At 42.4% G+C, this 18,430-nt stretch overlaps 1 protein-coding gene across 2 annotated transcripts in view; it reads right to left on the bottom strand.

The window, feature by feature from the left end:
- Nucleotides 1-2,951: 2,951 nt before the first annotated feature.
- Nucleotides 2,952-18,430, bottom strand: part of pins (G-protein-signaling modulator pins) — an 81,631-nt gene continuing 66,152 nt past the window's right edge. For both annotated transcript variants that reach the window (XM_075691184.1, XM_075691183.1), the window contains 2 exons: nucleotides 17,961-18,172; nucleotides 2,952-11,942 (listed from right to left, as the gene is read on the bottom strand). In XM_075691184.1, the coding sequence (XP_075547299.1) occupies nucleotides 11,664-11,942; nucleotides 17,961-18,172 (491 nt within the window). In that variant the 3' untranslated portion in view covers nucleotides 2,952-11,663. The remainder of the gene's footprint in view (nucleotides 11,943-17,960; nucleotides 18,173-18,430) is intronic.

An 18,430-nucleotide genomic window follows, 5' to 3' on the forward strand; every position in this document is an offset into this window, starting at 1 on the left:
CCTTTGGCGTGCCCCTTCTGCCACTCAACGATAATCGTCATCTGCCTTGATGCGTTTCCTTTTTTTATCGCTGCGAGCCCGGAACTGTCCAGTAACGAACGGCACGCGCGTTATCAGCAGGGGCACTGATCAGCAGGGAATAATCATGCGCCTCGAGCTAGCTGCTTTATTTTTACAGCGGAGGAAAACTGTTTTGCTTTACCGAGAACCTTACGTTCAGTGCCTTCATTTCAGTTTCTTAGGCAAAACGTCAAGTTGGCGTCACGTTACGAAAGCAAAATGGGGCTACCAGTGCCATTTTATTCGCATCGCGTCGGCGGTCACCCATCGAAGAAAATGGCAGAATGTCCAGAGTAGCGCCCTCGGGGCACACAGAGTTAGTATTCACGGCATTACAACAGGCGATACAACATGCAGTTGAATTCTGCATTTGGGTGCAAGGGTGATACTAGTAAAAATGGTGGTGACACTAAAAAATAATATAAGATATGAAAGCAATATGCTCTTGACTGACCAGGGGGGCAAATATCAGCTATGGCGTCTTCCGATATCTCACTCGCGTGCTCCCGTAAAGTCATCGGAACGCTCTGCTTGTTTAACAATAGAACATGTGAAAGCCATGCTGTGCAGACAGTAGCAAGACGCACGCATAAAAACAATCAACCCTTAATTTTTGCCGGAGTCCTATATGTGCTATTTTTCTCAAGCTCATTGTGCTGATTTGCAAGCTTTACCGTCACTGGCCTCTCACATTAGCAGGCGCGATGGCGCGCCCTCAACCTGCTATAAAAATACACGGCATGTAAACTAAGCAAGTGTGTGCATAAACAACGTTGGTTCACGGGCGAACAAATGAAGAGATTAGCGGCCAGGGCGTTATAATGAAAGCGACATGCTGGCGACGTAGGCAAGCTTGTTAATGCTCATCTGCGGCAAACACTTGGTGCGTAAGGAGACAGTGTCGTCCCAGACAGCCGTGAAGCTGGACACGTCTTTTGCACAGTGAGATTTTTTTGCGCACACTAACGCCGCACAAGTAACTATCTGGAACGCGCAGGCAAATTGCACGCACGCACTTCAGTCATGCCTGCAGTGGAAGCAGGCGTCTCCGGCACGAGGGCCGCCTGCGGTTCCAATGGCCGCCGCAACACGGCTTTCAGTGCGCACGGCGTTAGTTTTCCTTCCTCCATGTCTGTGGGCTACGCTCGTCCGTGGAGTATGTTACTGAGGTTAGTCCACGGCACGAGAGCTACCAGTGTGTGCGACGGGGATCACTGCTCCTGCAAGGGGCGATGGCGAGCGGCTACGAGCAAGGCTCGATTTGGCACTCCATTGGGTGTTGTCGCCGCTGACACTGGTGGCACGACTTCCCCTCGACGAAAGGCCGCTAGCGTCGTTGGTGGAACGAAAGCGTGAGAAAAGCGCAGTGCCGCGCAAGACTGGCTATGCGGCGACGATATGGCGTCAGAGTAGCGCGCGTCGTCTGTGTGTAACACACGCGCCGCACTTCGCCGTTTGGAACGTGTCGCTAGAGAGAATGTCCGCGCCAACCAATATACCGCGAAATGAAAACGTATATGTATTGATGTTAAACAGGTTTTGAGCAGTTTTTGTTACCCAGACATTGGTTTTTCTGCAGTTATTGGCCAAGGACAACACCAGCCGTTGATCATTCTAAACCTCCACCTTCTCATTATTGCTCCCCATCCCAGTCCTGCATTAGGTATAGAATTTGATGAAAATTATTTGAATTATGCAACGCTTTTTCCACACCAGCATCTAGAAATACTACTACAGGACGATGCAACATACCAAACTCGTCCCATTGCCAGAGGCGCCTTGCAAGAGGAGTAAATTTACTCTCAAAGTTTACGTCGGAGTTGCTTGCTTTGGCTTCCAGACCACACCGTTTTCAAGCAGAGTTTTTAGCAATTCTGTAAGCTGTTTGTTTTCCAGCATCTTTCGTCACTTTGGTGCCAGTGCATGTAAAGGAAGTTCACCTTGTTGGGGTACCTGGCCATAACGAACTGGTTAAATGGCTGACCTGTACTTGCAGTTTACAGTGGAACAATGTCGTAGGTACCTCTGGGCGGAAAACTTGGATGGTGCCATGAAATAAGAATTTCTAATACTGCTCTAATGGGCAAGCCTGTTGCTGTCCCAACTTTCAGCTGCCAGATCTTCAGAATCTGAATTTTCCTTAGAATGGTGCCCGACTAAATAGCTTGAAATCTTGTTTTACGAGACTGCTATTACAGTGCTCCCCCCACTCACTATATTTTACCTACAAATTCCAATCCTTTCCAAGTTTCCAAATACAAGTTCCAGTCCTTTTGTCATTTTTACGTGTATCTCAATTTATTTCTAACATTTTGTTTCTTAGTTCTTAGGGAAGGGATACTCAAACATTCTTTCCAAGTGCTTGTCCTGAACTTGACTTCCAGTGGGCCATTTGTATGGTGCTATAGCTCTGTGTTGTAGTTTCAGGAATTCTTGTTTAGCCATCTGCAATTTCCCGAGTAATGAGGCTGTTATCTTCGGCGCATAGCATTCATGTCACGCACACACACAATACCATGCAATGCCAATATGCAGAATGACGCTGGACAGTCAGCTACCTGCAAAGTGCTTTGCATAGCATCATTCCTACAGCCCGTGGAATCTATAAAACATACTAATGAGAAACCATTCCTTCACATTTCACACTGAATTTGTGCAGCATCTGACGGTGCTTGCTATCCTTTGTGATGTGCAGTTTCTAAAGGACATGCAACTATAAAGGAAATGGGAGTATGCTCACTAGTTTGGTGAAGAGTTTGAAATGCAAGGGGGGAAATGTTCTTTTGCAGGCGGCTGTTTATGCCTTCAGTAGATGAGAAGGCTCTCAATAAATTTTGAACATTCTAGTAATGAGGAAATTGTTTCATTATGCACAAAATGAGCAGACCTCATACTTTTATACAGTTTATTTCCATATGTGTATGGGCAGCTTACAGTTCAATTCTGAAGTGCTGTTGCGATGCCTAGGTAACACTAGAAATAATGAAGGCAGTTGAATACAGGTACTCACATTGTTCACACTGTAGTAGCTTGGAAGAATTTCAGTTTGGGATAATGGCAGCTCCCTCACCAGCTGACAACATAGTGTCTACAGTTTACTGACAGTTTCCAAGTAGACAATATTGTTTCATGTTATCACTGGGAACTGCTGACAGTTGCAACAACAGCTATGGTGCAAACATTTGCACACATGGGCACCTGACAAATGCATTTTCCTGGATGAAAGTTCGCACACTGTAGTAGGTCGAAGTTCTTGAAAATGACATTTGCTTGTGGAGGAACCAACAGTTTCATTCAGCATAGCAGGCTTTCTCAACACGATTACACATAGTGAACAACCAACATGTTACAACAATTACTCTTTTCCAATCCAAAGGAAAATGGGAGAAAAAAAATAATAAACCAGCCCATCTTGTTCACTGGCAGGTGCTATATTGAACATGGAAGAAATAACATTTGTTCTATGAACTGTTCACTTCATGCAACGATTGCGTAACAAGCAGTAAATGCTAAATGGATGCAGTCTGCGCTAGTCTGGCTGCATAAAAAGATGACCACTAGTAACGTTTTGGCTTGCTTTTTCTTCTAAAAAATATACTTTACATGAAGCATGAACAATTTTACTGAGCTCCTATATGTGACTGGGTTATATTTTTATATATTTATAATGTATATACGAGACACCTGTACGAGATGGACACTAAGTGAATTTTTAAGTAAACACGATTCATGGTTATGAGAACACACAGGGACATTAGGACATGAATGCCTCCCAGGCTGATACGTACAAGCGCATATATTTAGGTATATATTATATACACACAAACACACACAAATCAACACACGCAAGGACACACACTGGCCAACACAGAGTGCCTTGGTGTAACAACACATTGGTCTGATGCACAGCCTCCATTAGGCTGAAGGAAACTTGCACAGACTCTTGGCCATAGCTGCAAAACCTGTTCAGTTCCCAGTTACCCTCCCAACACCACCATGCTGTTCTTAGATTTCCTAAATGTTTTCCTTCTTTGTTTTCATAAAACAAACTCATATATGCCTTCGAAAATTTCTTAGCATATAAGGGATGTTAAGCAACCAAGTGGTCGTAAAAGTGCCCAGCTCACCAAACACTATGTAAGGAAGTTGCTTGGAAGTGCAAGATTGTCGCTCTATTTGCAACAAGATTTTCTGCTGCCATTAGTTCAGGAAACTTGGACTTTATTTGACATCAAAACTTCCTTCAGCTTTAAATAGCACTAGTCTCCATGATAATATTCTATCTTAATGGTTATCTTTTAATGTCGCATAATGAAAAACACCTTCACAAGTATAATTAAATGAATTTCAAGTTAAACCATTCGATGCAGCTGGAGTTTGCAAACCCACCTGCATAAGACATATATATATATTTAGATTGAGGTTACCAATATTGCATGAAATACAAATATCTTTCATAGCATTCATTTTTTCTTACAAACGGAGCAACATAGTTATGCTGGCATAATACAGGATTTTTTTAGTTTTCTTTTACTTCCTCTTGATATACCTTAAACACAGTAGCTGATGAGGAATTGTAGTCCGCAAGCCAACAATGGGAAAAAGAAAATATGCAAATCGAACCTGAATACAATGTTATACCCTGGTTGCATGTTGCCCAATCACAAGAAAATTGTAGTGTCAAAAAACTTGCACCACGACAATAACTTCTGGTGCATTCAAGAAAGAGGCAACTGAGCATATAAGAAAAAGAAAATGCCAGAAAAAGTTCAAATATTTTGGAATAATGTTCTGGTTATTCTCGCTTAACATAATTTACCCTGTACTGTGAAGAAATGAAATAGCAACGTCTGTTAGCTGTGCTGCCATGGGAAAATGAAACCTAAAACAAGTTGACTAAAAAAAAAAGAACTATTCCACTTTGCTTGTGAATGTCAATGCTATATTCTATGAGAAACAGTATGTCATATAGCAAGTTCAAATTAACTGAATTGATGCATACTCACCTCGAGCATGATCTTCCGATTTTGTAGTACCATTATGAACTCTTCTACTCAGTTTTCTTTTTCCCACGACTGTACACAGGATAAAGCTTGCCAGTGTAACAAAAAAATTAATAAAAATAAAATAAAATAAAAAAAAACCCTATTGACATGCTTCAAATTTTTAAAGCATAGTGTAATCAGTCATAAAAGATGCTTGCATTAGGTTTGTGAGCTTCATAACCCATCTAATGGCACTGTAGCTTCAACAATACACTCACAGACTTCAAGTGATGGAAGCTTGCTATTTCGAGCACAGCTTTGGTTTGATTTTCACGACTATCTAGACTTCATATACTCACTGCTGTGGTGTTGGTCACTTCCTAGCAGCAGAACTATCCTTGAGTGCATACTTGTTTGCTGTGACTTAGAGGTGTGCACAGCTTTCCAGCAATATTTACTTCGTTCAGGACTGCAAGTTTTATGTGCATATGTGTTGTGTGTGCGCTTTATAAATGCAAATTCGACAACACCCACCCTGACCTTCCATATTATAACAGTTTCCACAAGACGTTTAAGTACACTGAAGGACAGATAGCCACACCTTTGAGGTCTTAACTCGCGGAAAACACAGATGGCTGGCATGTGTGCACTTTATCATGAAGCAGGCGCCTTACATCACCAAGAGACGACATAAATGTGCCAGACAAAAACGCCTTCTCACAGGGACGCTTTACAAACCTTAAAAGACAAGCAGTTCAGGTACCTGCTGAAGCATGCCTGGCAAGGCTGCCTCAAAGACTTGATAAGGCAGGCGATTCTGCCCTAGGGCTCAGAACTACAAGCCAGACACTCTACTAAAGGCCTGCACTTCACCAGCACAATGCTGTCTCCATCACACAAGCTGCCAAGCACATCTCTCTTTTGCTGGTTCCATGCAGTAGCTGAAGACTTGAATTTGGTTTCAACGTTCACAAAGCACAAATGCCAACATTAACAACCTGCACAATGGTCATGGTTGTGCAGCAAAACCTGTCACATGGTGTCAGGGCATCATCAAGGGAAAAAACAGCATGGGCCAATGTCAATATGATCTCAAACAGAATAAAGCAAGCTAATGCTGAAAAATAAAAATATATATCAAGGAAGTGTCACTAAAGTAAGCTGCAGGTTGCTGGAGAAGAAATATCCAGCTGTATTGCTACCTTATTTGACAAGAAAACATGGCTTTTACTTGTTGTTTTTTAAAAGTTGCTAGCTTTGTCAAAGGCTCTGAAACTAGACATACTGAATCTTTGAAACAGTACCAAACCAATAAGCAGCATTGACACAATCTTCAAATCTCTCTTCAAGAACAGCAAAAGTTTATAAACGATGAAGCCAACTTCAGAAAGGCAATGGCAAATGAATGAGTGGTTTTAACATGTGTATCAATGACAAGTGTCAGTTATTTCAAGCATGATTCTACACATTTCTACAATTTCAGTAACTCTTGAAATCACTGAAGCTGACACATTCCTTTAAAAACACCCTTTTTTAGCAGCTTTTTCTGTTTTTGTTCCTCTTGCATTTAATGTAGACTTGCAGTCACATGATGCTTGTCTGTCATTAAGAGACTCAATGCCATTAGCTTTTCACAACTGCTCACACTAATAAAAATGTGCAGACACAGGTGCTTTGGCATGAGTGCAAGGAAGACTTTTCTTTCTACAATTGGGCTGCAATAGCCTTTCTACCATTACTTTGGCTGAATATGAAAAGAAACTTTTTAAAATTTTTTTTCCCACACCCAAATTTTCTGCTTTACTTTTTCTAATGGCAACACAACTGTGTAGACAATATGTACACTGATTGCTCCCTAACATGATGGAACAAAGGCTCAGCAAAAACATATTTTGGCTGTCTGTTAATCCACAAACATCCCCTGAAAACACCTTCAGCAAAAAGGCTATCTCAGATTCAGTTAGAAAGGTGCACACTTACCTACGAGATCATTGTATTTGTTCCTTTGTCTTATTCCAACTTTGGTCTTTAAATCTTCAAGAGGATGCTGACATAGTTTTAGGGTTATTGGAATAGGAGAACATACCCTTTCTACAACACCACCACAGATGTGCTATGATGGCACTATCATTGTTATGCCATTGTATGAAGCATTGACTTGCCATATGGTTTGGTAGCAGCAGGATGAATCATAGGAGACTTGGCATTATATTAACCAACCACCAAATGCAGAAATAGTTTCAGAAAAAAAAAAGTTTTTTTTGTTTATTTATACCCTGGCAGATTTGTCTTACAAGCAAACAAAAATTTTAGCATCATTTCCTAAATGACAGAAAAAAAATCCTGGTACAGAATAAATCTAACAGAAGATGTTGTGTATGCTTTTCAAGTAAAGTAGTGGTGATAACATTATGAGCAAAGTAAATGAAAAGAGGTCTAAAGGCATTGTCACAACATTAAGCAGGTTTTTCCAGGTTAAACCAGGTGAAAATGTGGTTCGATTTCGAACAAGAGCTCATGGGAAAATTTAATCAGGTGTTTACGATTCTGACACCACTGTTGGCATTTGGCACCTCACCAGCAGTTGTACTCCTTTCCCCTTATGTTGCAATTCTGCTAATCTCACAGCAAAAAATCAATGCCTCAGCTCAAGAGAAAAGACATGCTGCCTTGGCATGCTGTCTACGAAGACAAGGACAGGTTGAACACAAATCCAATGGAAAGAAAGTTGTGTCAGAAAAGTCTGCTCCCCTAGCAACAACATGATGGATGTGAAGCTGCATTCAACACAAACAGGCCAGATCTGCCTCAAATAGAAACAAGCTTTTAAGGAAATGAGCAATCAAGGAAAGGAGTACCTGCTGGTTGCATGGTACATCCCCTTATTCCGCACACTACCAACTGTGCACTTACACGCATGAAACAGTGCAAATACACATAGAAACAGCCATATTCTTAACCGGAAAGTATCTATCAAATTCTCTGGCCCCAAATAAGCAAGTATTTGAAAGATTATGCACTACCTGTTCAGCTGCACTGTTTAGCTCTATAATGCCAGGCAACTTGGTGTACTGGCACTGTTTAGACACAGTAACATGAAAATTGAATATCCTCTCCAGAGGAAATTTACTACATAAAAGATTGTTGGTGGTGAATTAAGTTTCTTTCTTGGGCAAGATACTACACACAAGGTCACACTTTAACTAGCACACCGGCATTACACATGTAGGGGGAATTCCTGACCTTCATCAGACACAAGATGCTGTACACCTCTAGGAAAGTCGCAAATATCTACTGCCAATGCTTCATAGCAATGTGATAACTGTGCTACTAGGCTGTGGCATTGGTCTCACTGATTTTCTGTGCATTAGAGAGGATGTCTGAAAAAAGCGCATTTACTTGCAACAAGCTTTGGTCAGCTCCATTGGTCAAGTTTCTGCAGCCCTTTGCAAACTACCCAACACATTCCTACCACATAGCACTGCCATATGCTAAACAAGTTTAAAATCAAGAGGGACTACAAGCATTGTGTACAGTCAGAAAGAAAAGTTCAAGCTGAACATTACTTTGCCATTTGCTATTTAAGCCACAACCTCTGTCAAGAGCAAACAGGCCACAGGCCACCTAGTGGGGCTCTTGTAGCATCCACAGCACCTTGAAGCTCTAGAGTTATGAACTGCCCTTCTTACTCTCTAGAACTTAAAAGCACCACAGGCACCCCACTGCATACACTGTGGCATGCACACTTATGGCAAAGGTTGCACATGAAATTTAGCAGAACACACAGAAATGTTGCTCAAGAGTAGAGTCAGTACGCTAATAGTAACCTTGATTAAGTGCAGTTTGTAGCAATGGTAATCACACATTATCAAAAAGACATCACAACACAAATGCATTATATTTAAGCACACCATGTAGCTGTAGCAAGCCGGCAACAAAAGTTGATCTGTAGTGAAATGTGGAGTTACAATAAATTAAAATGGCTACTTGGCATTCGCCAGAACACTTGGGTTCACACGGTTTGTTAATGACACCTGTGACATCATCACATCAGTATACCACTATTTTAGCAGTAAATCTAGCACTGGGAACAAAATATAGCACTCAGAATAATTATGTTTATGCAGTACTTTGATAATCAATTTAGAAGCTAATATGCTGTGTGTAAAAAAAACACTCATGGACAAATCAAAATAATTTAGGTGCTTCTTACAGCTAAAAGCTTACTACAATAGTTAGCCCATTGTTTATGTAAATAAACTTGCAATATATTTACTTTCAGTAAAAAAAGCAAGTAGAATATATTTTGCCCAACGCGCAAATAAATAAAAAGAAAAGCATCATACCATTTCAACCAGACATGAAGGATCTATACATACAAACACCATATCTTACACAATATTAATGTGCACCACTTCTGTGTTAAAAAATAGTATAAATACCACACTTTGCCAAATCACTTACAACCATAATCCATAATGTCACAGTGTCAATGCATGGTGCCGCTGGTCATTGCTCAAGCTTGACATGGCTGCAACTGGTACTATGGATGCAAGCTGGAGACACTACGATTACTATCAGCAGCTAGCTTAAAGCTCATTTTATACTGCCCAGTGGATGATATGCAAAGTTCACAAGCTGGTTTCTACACACCACTCAAACATCACACTAAGATGAAGATTGTAAGCCCCCCCCCTCCCCCTTTAAAAAAAAAAAAAAAAAAAAAGCCAGCTGGGGCACGCACGAGTGACTGCAGGAAAGCAACATGTTCAAACACATTCCTTGCTCTGCAAATGGTTTGAGCATGAGTACTACTGTTGTAGTAGTGGTGTTAAAAGTTGTGCGGAGATGCCTGCTTGTGGAGTATTGCACATTGCCTATCCAAGTTTCTAGCATGAAATAGAGCAGTGGCGTCGGAAAAACTTGAAGCTGTTTCAACTTTTTTTTTAAAACAGCAGTGGAGCTGTTGACTGATGAAAGAACACATGCTGCTAAGGACATAGTATCAGTGGTGGTCCAAGCAGTCCCAAGTACGAAAGATTTTGCATCAGATATTCACATACTAAAGCAGAAATAGCAGGATTTTTCAGCCAACAGCAGCATCATGGCGACTAAAGCAGCTGTCAGTGCCCCTTTCATCTCTTAAATGATAAAATTGATAAAGAATCATCACAAAGAGAGCTGAAAATTCTATCCAACTTGTACATTATTCATGAGCATTACGAGACATAACTGAGGAACACAAAGTACACATGCATTCACTAATAATGTCAAGGTATGTTCTGAGCATGGCTGAATAGTCATGCTCAAATGCCATGACTGATGTCTAAGCATTATTTAATGAAGAGGTATCTTTGGAATATAAATAAGAGGCCTGCCTGCTGCCACAGAACTATGCCCAGACTTTGGGAAATGGCGCCATATTTTCCCACTAACTGCTACGAAAGTGCTGCATTTTTTTCATTCTGGCTGCCACACATTAAGATAAAGCTGCACATTTTTTCATGAAGATGTCAGCATTTGCCTTTGTGCAACACCAGCTAGATTGAAAGCATCATCATTATGTTACTGCATGTAAGCTTTCCCTTTGGAATGACATTCACTATTGTGTCAGCATTTTTCAGTTACAAATATATCCATCTAATCAAAATACTGTAGGCAGGCTGCCCAAACTTGGCACTGACAAACAGAGTTGCCAGTAATTCAAGTCATGTTTAACAGTATGCCAACCAAGGTTGCTTTTACACAGAAACTGCACGTGTACAGGTTCGAGCAAAGCTGTAGAGACCACGGCATCAGCAATAAGAATTAAAATATATTCAAGCTCAGCTCCGCAGCCCGGAATCAGTTTAATGCATTGTATTGGTCCAATACGCGCATGTAGGTGTGCGTTGAATTTCAGCTGGAATGCCCCATCTGCAAAAACGCGGCACCTTTGGTCCCCAAATTTTTGCTCGAAACTGTACAAGTGCTGCTGATCTCATAACTCAATGAGTGTAAAGAGAAGGGGGGGCTTTCATTCTTGCACTGTCATACAAATTAATTTCACTGATGTCCCTTGGAGCATCCAAACTCGTGTAGGCAAACACAAATTGGTCAAACTGTGCCAGTGGCACTGCTGGACTACCACTGCACACAACCAAAAATGGCAGAAAGCATGAGCACTGTGGCATAGTAGCCATTCCAAAGCTGAATAAATAAATAAAAAGCTGCATTAACATTGTGAAACAGTGCTGTGAAACATTTTAAAGTTATAACTACAACTACTGCTGCACTGCTCTATGTCATCAATAAACCTCACATGCTATGCACCAGATGCAATACAATATAATGAGTTATATTTACGGACAGTTGAAACTGAGTCTCAAACTAAACCTAAGAGTCTTTGGTGGCACCCAACACTAACAATTTTTTTCCTGCCAGGACATTTGACCACAACTGCCTTCTGTTGGCTTACATTTGTGTGGACCAGTTAAGAAACCTTTGATCTGTCAGGAATTCATCAGAGGCCTCAAGCTTTCACCTACCCAGGAAAGTGAGAACCACGTGGCTACTCCATGTGCATGCAAACCATGCCTCTTGTGAGCAAGACCCTTTGGCCAACAACATGTTCTGCCTTCACTGCTTGGACTTGGAGTGGCGGCTTCCCCGCAGGGCCGATTTGAGACTGCCCTTGAGGCTGGCCCGGACGGGGGCAGATGAAGTGGTTGGGGCGGCATCGGGGGGCCGGAAGGAGGTGCGCTGGTCCTCTATGCGGCCTGCCTGCACGCGCAGGATGAGCGAGAAAAAGTCCTCATCAGGCACCGTTGGTGCCGATCGTGAGCTTGGCACCACAGGAGCGCTTGGGGCACGCTGCAGAGTGGGCATGCTGCTGCGCTGGTCCTCCAGCCGGCTGCCCTGTTAGCAAAATGTGCAACCCATTAGTTGCCAATTAAATAATACCTTTGTGAGGTGAGCGAGAAGAGAATCTAAAGAGCAAGATTTCTTTGTTAGTTACAACTATACAAAGAAAACAGACAGACAATGGAGCCAGAGAAAGAATAGGAGAAACTACGTGCAACATTTAGTTGAGTTGTAGAAATAATAAGTATGACACACAGCGGCACATTGCTGTGTAATAGCTCAGCTTGAACCAGGCTTGGGGGTGCCAACACTTCTGGGATGTAACTGGGTGTCAAAAATAAAGTTGGACTGCTTGGAAGAAGTACCAGTGTTACAGTGAAGCAGAATATATGAGCAGTGCTCCTGGTGCACGCCTCGCCTTATCGCACGTGTTGTGCAAAGTGCTGCTCGTTGCAGCAGCATGGTTGTCACTGGCAATTGATTGTGCCTAGAAAACCGCACCTCTACCCGTGGCCAGTATGGAGTACGCATCTGGTCAGATGCCAGACATGCGTTCCAGGACAACTGTGCTCCAGCGCCAGACACGCTTTACCGCGATGCACCTTCAATAGTTAGTGACTGCAGCGCTGCCGCCACTGGCAACACAAAACATGTCCGGCGGAGAGGTGAAGTCACACCCCTCAAGATAGGTTTTAGTAGACTCTACCAGTGTACAGCAGTCAGACAGAAAAGTCTCTAATGAAAAAAGTACCACAAAGTGTTTGAAAAAAGGGTACTATAAAATCTTGGGCTTCAGTGGAAGCATTTTTCTAGAGGAGAATGTGTCACCTGTTTTTTTTTTTTTCTTAAGGTTAGACCAGTTCCACACTTTGTATCGGAACAAGCTGAAGAATTACATGACCTGATGTCATTATTGAGAGAAGCACAGCGAATGGGCCACACCTCTAATAATCATGCCAAAGAAAGGCAATTCTGGAACGATCTGCAGGGATTACGGAATAACTTAATCTGCACATAGAGGTGGATCATTACCCACTGCCTCTACCAGAGCACATTTCTTCATCCACAGGAGGAGGCACAATTTTCCCACTTCTAGATCTCTCCAATGCTTACCTTTGACTTCAGCTTGAGCTCTTAATAGTGAACACTCACTTGCATTTCTTTCGATTTAAACGACTGCCATATGGGGTGGCAAGTGCTCCGGCTATTTTCTAAGCTGTTTTAAACCAGAATTTGTGAGGCATTCCTGGTACTGTATGTTACATAGACGATGACCTAATTTAAGAAAAAGACAAGCAAAAAGAGTGCTTTAGCAGCTACAAGCTCATGGAATTTTTATTAACGCAGAATATACACATTCCTTCAAAGCAAAGTTTGTCATTTACACAATTGACAGAAACTGGTTGCACCCAACACCGGAAAAGATGGAAGCCATCATGCATGCTTCCCTGCCAAAAGACGTCGCTCAGCTCAAAGCGTTTCTTGGTCTCATTTATCCGAAGTTTTTTCCCAACTTAGCAACACTGCTTGAGCCATCATACTTGCTACACAAAGAAAGTGCACGAAAATAGTCCAATTGGCACAACAAGAGTTTCAAAGAGTGCAAAGAACTCCTGTGTAAAAACCACTTGCTAGAGCTCTACGATGTGAAAAATGACTTGCGTCTGACATGTGATAAATCTGCATGTGGTACAGCAGCGCTGTTGTCACATGTAATCGACTGTCAGAAGAAGCCTGCCACCTTTGCGTCATGATCTATGACCCCAACAGATTGCAATTATGTGCAAATCAAGAAAGAGGGGCTTGCGATCATTTTTCGGAATCAAGAAATTTCATACATACTTGTTTACATCACCAGCTCAGAGTGCAAACAGAAGTAATAATTCGCTCTTTTTAATAGAAATATTGAGAGTAAAAAAAAAAATCTGAGATATACAAAATATGGGGCCTCTGGTTCCTACTTCCCAACTTTTGCATGACAGATCCTGTAAGAAAAAATTAATATGAAGACTTGTTCGCATCAATACTAGACACAGTGATGCCCATGCTATGGGCAAAAGCAGTTGCTTCGCAAATGTGAGAATGGCTAAGCTCCTATTGTACAGGGAGCATTTCGTTTCACTCACTGCAGTAGGCATTTGGTTTATTTTTTACTGCATTCTTTAGGTTTGCAAAGCAATGGTCGTCAGGTCGGGAGCATGCCAGTAGTCACTTCATGCTTGCATATTGTGTTTGATCAGCTTTTCTATGCAAGTAAGGTAGTCTAATGCGCATTCAACTGACGCGAGAGCCTCCAGATGCTTCGTTCAGTTCATGTACAGCGCTGCACAATATTGTTCAGTAATGAATAAGGGCACTTGCACAGGCAATGTTAAAAATGTAAGAGACGAGACAGCTAGACAAGCTTTGGTCGAAGATCGGTCTGAAATTGACTGCATGCACTTGTACAAGTGAAAACCTCACACAATGGGAAAGACTGCTCCTAATAATCTGTACATATGCTACCGAAGTGCTGATGGATAAAAGCAACCCACGGTGGGAAAAATAATGCTGCTTTCGATATTAACGGAACACACATTATCAAAATAACATGCACTCATGAGAATATATCATTGTTTGAGACATCATTAAAACAGCCAAGACAACTGATCCGAAAATTACACAGATGGATGCCAAGACAGGGCAATTTGTTTGCCTACGCGCGTTCGTATCTGCCGCCATTAACCGCACAGCGCGTTCCACCCGTGTGTCACAAGATGGCGCTAGTTGTCTCACATTCGAGTCGCTCATGATTGAGCTACGTGCGAGAGAAAAAAAAAATAATTGTGAAGCGAAGCGATGCCCGCCCTCTTCCCCCTTCTCAGTGAGCGCAGAACTGCACCGTGGAAGCAGCAGCAAACAGCCCGGTTGATAGAAGATGGTGCCGACAAAGAACAATGTTGTATCACTTGAGACGAAGCTGCAGATTTTGTAAGGCCCAAAATAAGAGCTCACACCACAGTGCCGTGATCATAACAGCTGCAACCAGGGGCCACGACAATCAATGGATAAGGCGGGCTTTGTGCGCCTAGGCAAAACCCCTGGATTCAACACGGTGGAAGCCGCTGACATTACTGAGCTCTGGAAGGATGTCGCTACTGACGATGAAACAGGTGGTGCTTCGATGGAGGAGTTTGAGTGCAGATAGTGCTGCCTCATTATACGACGAGATTTCTGATGGGGCGATCGTTGTCATGACAGACGGTGGCATTGTGCGACGGGGGCGACGAGATTGACAATGACCCATCTTTGACACCGACCCCGATGTTCACGCGAAGTGCACTGTCATCGATCGAGTCGCTCAGTGATTTCATACACGCTTAATTATTGACAATAATGTTCGTGCAGCAGTTGGACACTGCAGTTGTGAACCTGAAACTTCAGCGAAAGCAAGTGCGGATTTCTGACTATTTCAGCGTGCCTAACGCTTGATATGCTGTTCAGAGGTATAAATAAACATTTTACTTTTCACAGGCTACTTTTCAGAAGTCTATTTTTTAGCGAAAGTGGCAAGCAAATTTGGTTTCGGAGCTACAAAGGTATGTTCGGCAGCTTTCTTTTTTTTTTTTTACAGCAGTCCAGATATAGTGATGATCGGTTATAACGACTGGATTTTTCGTTCTCCTTGATATCGTTATAAGTGGACTGCCCTGTACCAACAGTCCGATGCACTGTATCCACTCTATTCGCCTGCTGCCTTGCAGAGGGACACAAGCAGACACTTGTGTGCCAGAAGTACTTGAGTGTAGTGACAAATTGTAGTTGCATATTCTCTTTCTGTTACTTCTTTTTTATAGAAACAAGGTAACCAACATGCCAACTATTACAAACATTTGTTCATCGTATAGTTGGAAAAATTATTGATGATGTGTCCTTGGTAGCAAATCGATAGCTCGTCCAACTGGTGTCAGGTAGACGACACGAGTCAATTGGGGTGGGGCAGCTGAAAACTCAGAAGAGTGGCGCTGTTGAAATAGGTAGCAATGTGCATTTTTGAAACCTTATAATAAATTATACGTTTTACATGGAGCGCTTAAATGTATCACTTAACGATCTGAAGGACCTACCCTAACGACTCAGTACATTTGTACAAAATTGTCAAAATTGTTTCAGAGTCCCTTTGTGTGGCAACACTTTTCAAGCCACCATCTTTCTGTTGCAGGGTTGTGTAGATCAACGGTTGGAGATGATTCTAGTGTAGGTCAAGGCAGCAATATTGAACTATTTAATATTTTAATCACGCAAACAAATCACTACATCGCTGGCAACTGCATCATTGCACAGTGGCACTCGCCAGAACCATCACCGACATCACAACTCGCTGCTCCGTGATTGGATAAAACCTAAGTTGTAGATAACCACTGATGTGCAACAAAAACGTAAAAAGTTAATTGATTTTCTTTTTGTTTGCTGTAATCTTTGTAATGACGCAAAGAGATAAGGCCATAAATAATCACTGCAACTACTGGACTAGGTAAGAGCACTAGCTGTTCTTTTTCCTATGATATGGTGGCATACCCCTGGACGCTGAGCACAAAAGCTTCTCTTCTCACTGATTTGTTTTGCACATTGTTTTGTGGTGCAGGTTTGTCCCCTTGGGGGGTGCATCGTTGTTGCCGCTCCCTTTTTGTTCTTTTGTGGAGCAACGCTGAACATGCCTTCAGCTAAACTGAAGAGACTACGTGTATAAAGACGTTGAAAAGTCCCAGGTTGCTCGACCAGCATCAGCACAGTGAAGTAACCGGAATCCATGAACATAGAACATGTAGGCAAACATAGAGTGCAAATTTCCGCTACGCACATGCTTTGGGCTCTTACCATTGGCAGTGAGGGGTTACCTCAGTGGGTGACAGAAATGGGGAAAAAAAAAAAAGACTATGGAAAATTTGAATTAAGGGTACGCATTTTTTTCATTCTATTTTGAAATTTCTCAGCGGTTCAACTGCGGACTGTGTATCCCTATCGCTACTATTCTTGTTGCATTTATCTCTTTAACTGTCAATCTATGCAACCCACAAATGAAAAACGGTTGCTTGAAAAGTGCTCAAGGGCCCTTTTAAGCGAGTGATTCTGTATGAATGTGGGGTACTGTGTTGTATTGCTCAAGCAACAATGGAGACAAAGCCCAGGCCACCAGGCCTAACCAGCACTACTTCATTGGTTGGTGGCCAAAGTTACAGTTCTGTTGAGTTCAGTTCTGTTGAGCTGACAAAGATTTCTTTGCAGTGACAGTACAGCATTTGGGAAGCAGAAAAATAACCTCGACAATAAAACAGAGTGCATGGGTGACAACATGAATGGCAGCAACCTTGTCATAGCTGCAATATTTTTGAAATCCAGTGTGGATCATGTATTAAAAACCGAATGAGAGACCATACAGCGTCGAAATTTTCGGTCGCCATAATAGAGAGTTTTGTGGAGTGAGACGAGTGCTGCAATGGCTTGATTGGAAAAATTGGGCATTAAAAAAAATCTACAGAACCACAGTTATATGCTGCAATTATATAAAGACTGCATGCCTGTCTCAAGCAAACCCAAGCATTATCATTACAAGCATGCACAGGATTATTCATTAGGTGCTGGAGGAAGGGGGCAGGGAAAGCAAACTTGAGGTCAGTATGTACTTCTGCTCCTACCCTTCAAACCCCCACAGCACCTTCTCTAGCCCACCTTTGCTCATAAGAAGCTAGCTTAGAAGCTGCCAAGCATCTCAAACAAACTTGTTCTAAAGGACATTAGATCAAAGTACTGCAACTTGTGCTCACCATTTGGTGCCTTCACATTTGACATTAGTCATAACACTGTTCAAAATTAATACCCCTGTGTTCATAGCAGCCAGGCACAAGATGCAACCTCACACTTTGTTGGCGGGGGAGCACTGGCCTCTTTTCCAGACTCCCACCCTGCTACCACCACACTATGCATACACCTTCATCTATCAATGTATCAATTTGAACGCAAATCGCTCACAATTCCAACTAACCAGCTCAAGAAACACAACTCAGCAAGTATGCTTGCTGTGTAGCTGCTCACCTGGCACCGCACGATCATGTCAAAGAAGTCATCCTCAAGCACCGATCCAACAGACATGCGGTGATGATGATGCAGGCTATTGTTGTTGTGGTTGTTGCGGCGCAGACCTGGCAGCTGTGGAAGGCTGGTGCGCTGCTCATCCATGCGGCGGCTCTGCATGCCCACTATCAGGTCAAGCAGTTCCTCCCGAACACTAGCACTGTCCTCTGGGCCTGCAACAACATATGCAATGGGCTCACTTTAAAGCAGAGCACACTGCATCCTGGCCAATCTACAGTCAAACCCACTTATAATGATCCCAGAGGTAACGATTATGATTTTGAGACCCAGCCTATTGAAACGGCATTCAGATTTAGCAAACATTTTCAAAAGCACCATACTGTTACAATGAACACTTAAAACCTAGTTGCGGTAGGAGGAGGGCACATGTGAAGTTTCAAAGCACGGAAGTGCAATTGAAATGGGGGCAT

Source organism: Dermacentor variabilis, chromosome 1 (genome assembly GCF_050947875.1).
Source record: "Dermacentor variabilis isolate Ectoservices chromosome 1, ASM5094787v1, whole genome shotgun sequence".
In the NCBI taxonomy this organism is placed as follows: Eukaryota; Metazoa; Arthropoda; class Arachnida; order Ixodida; family Ixodidae; genus Dermacentor; species Dermacentor variabilis.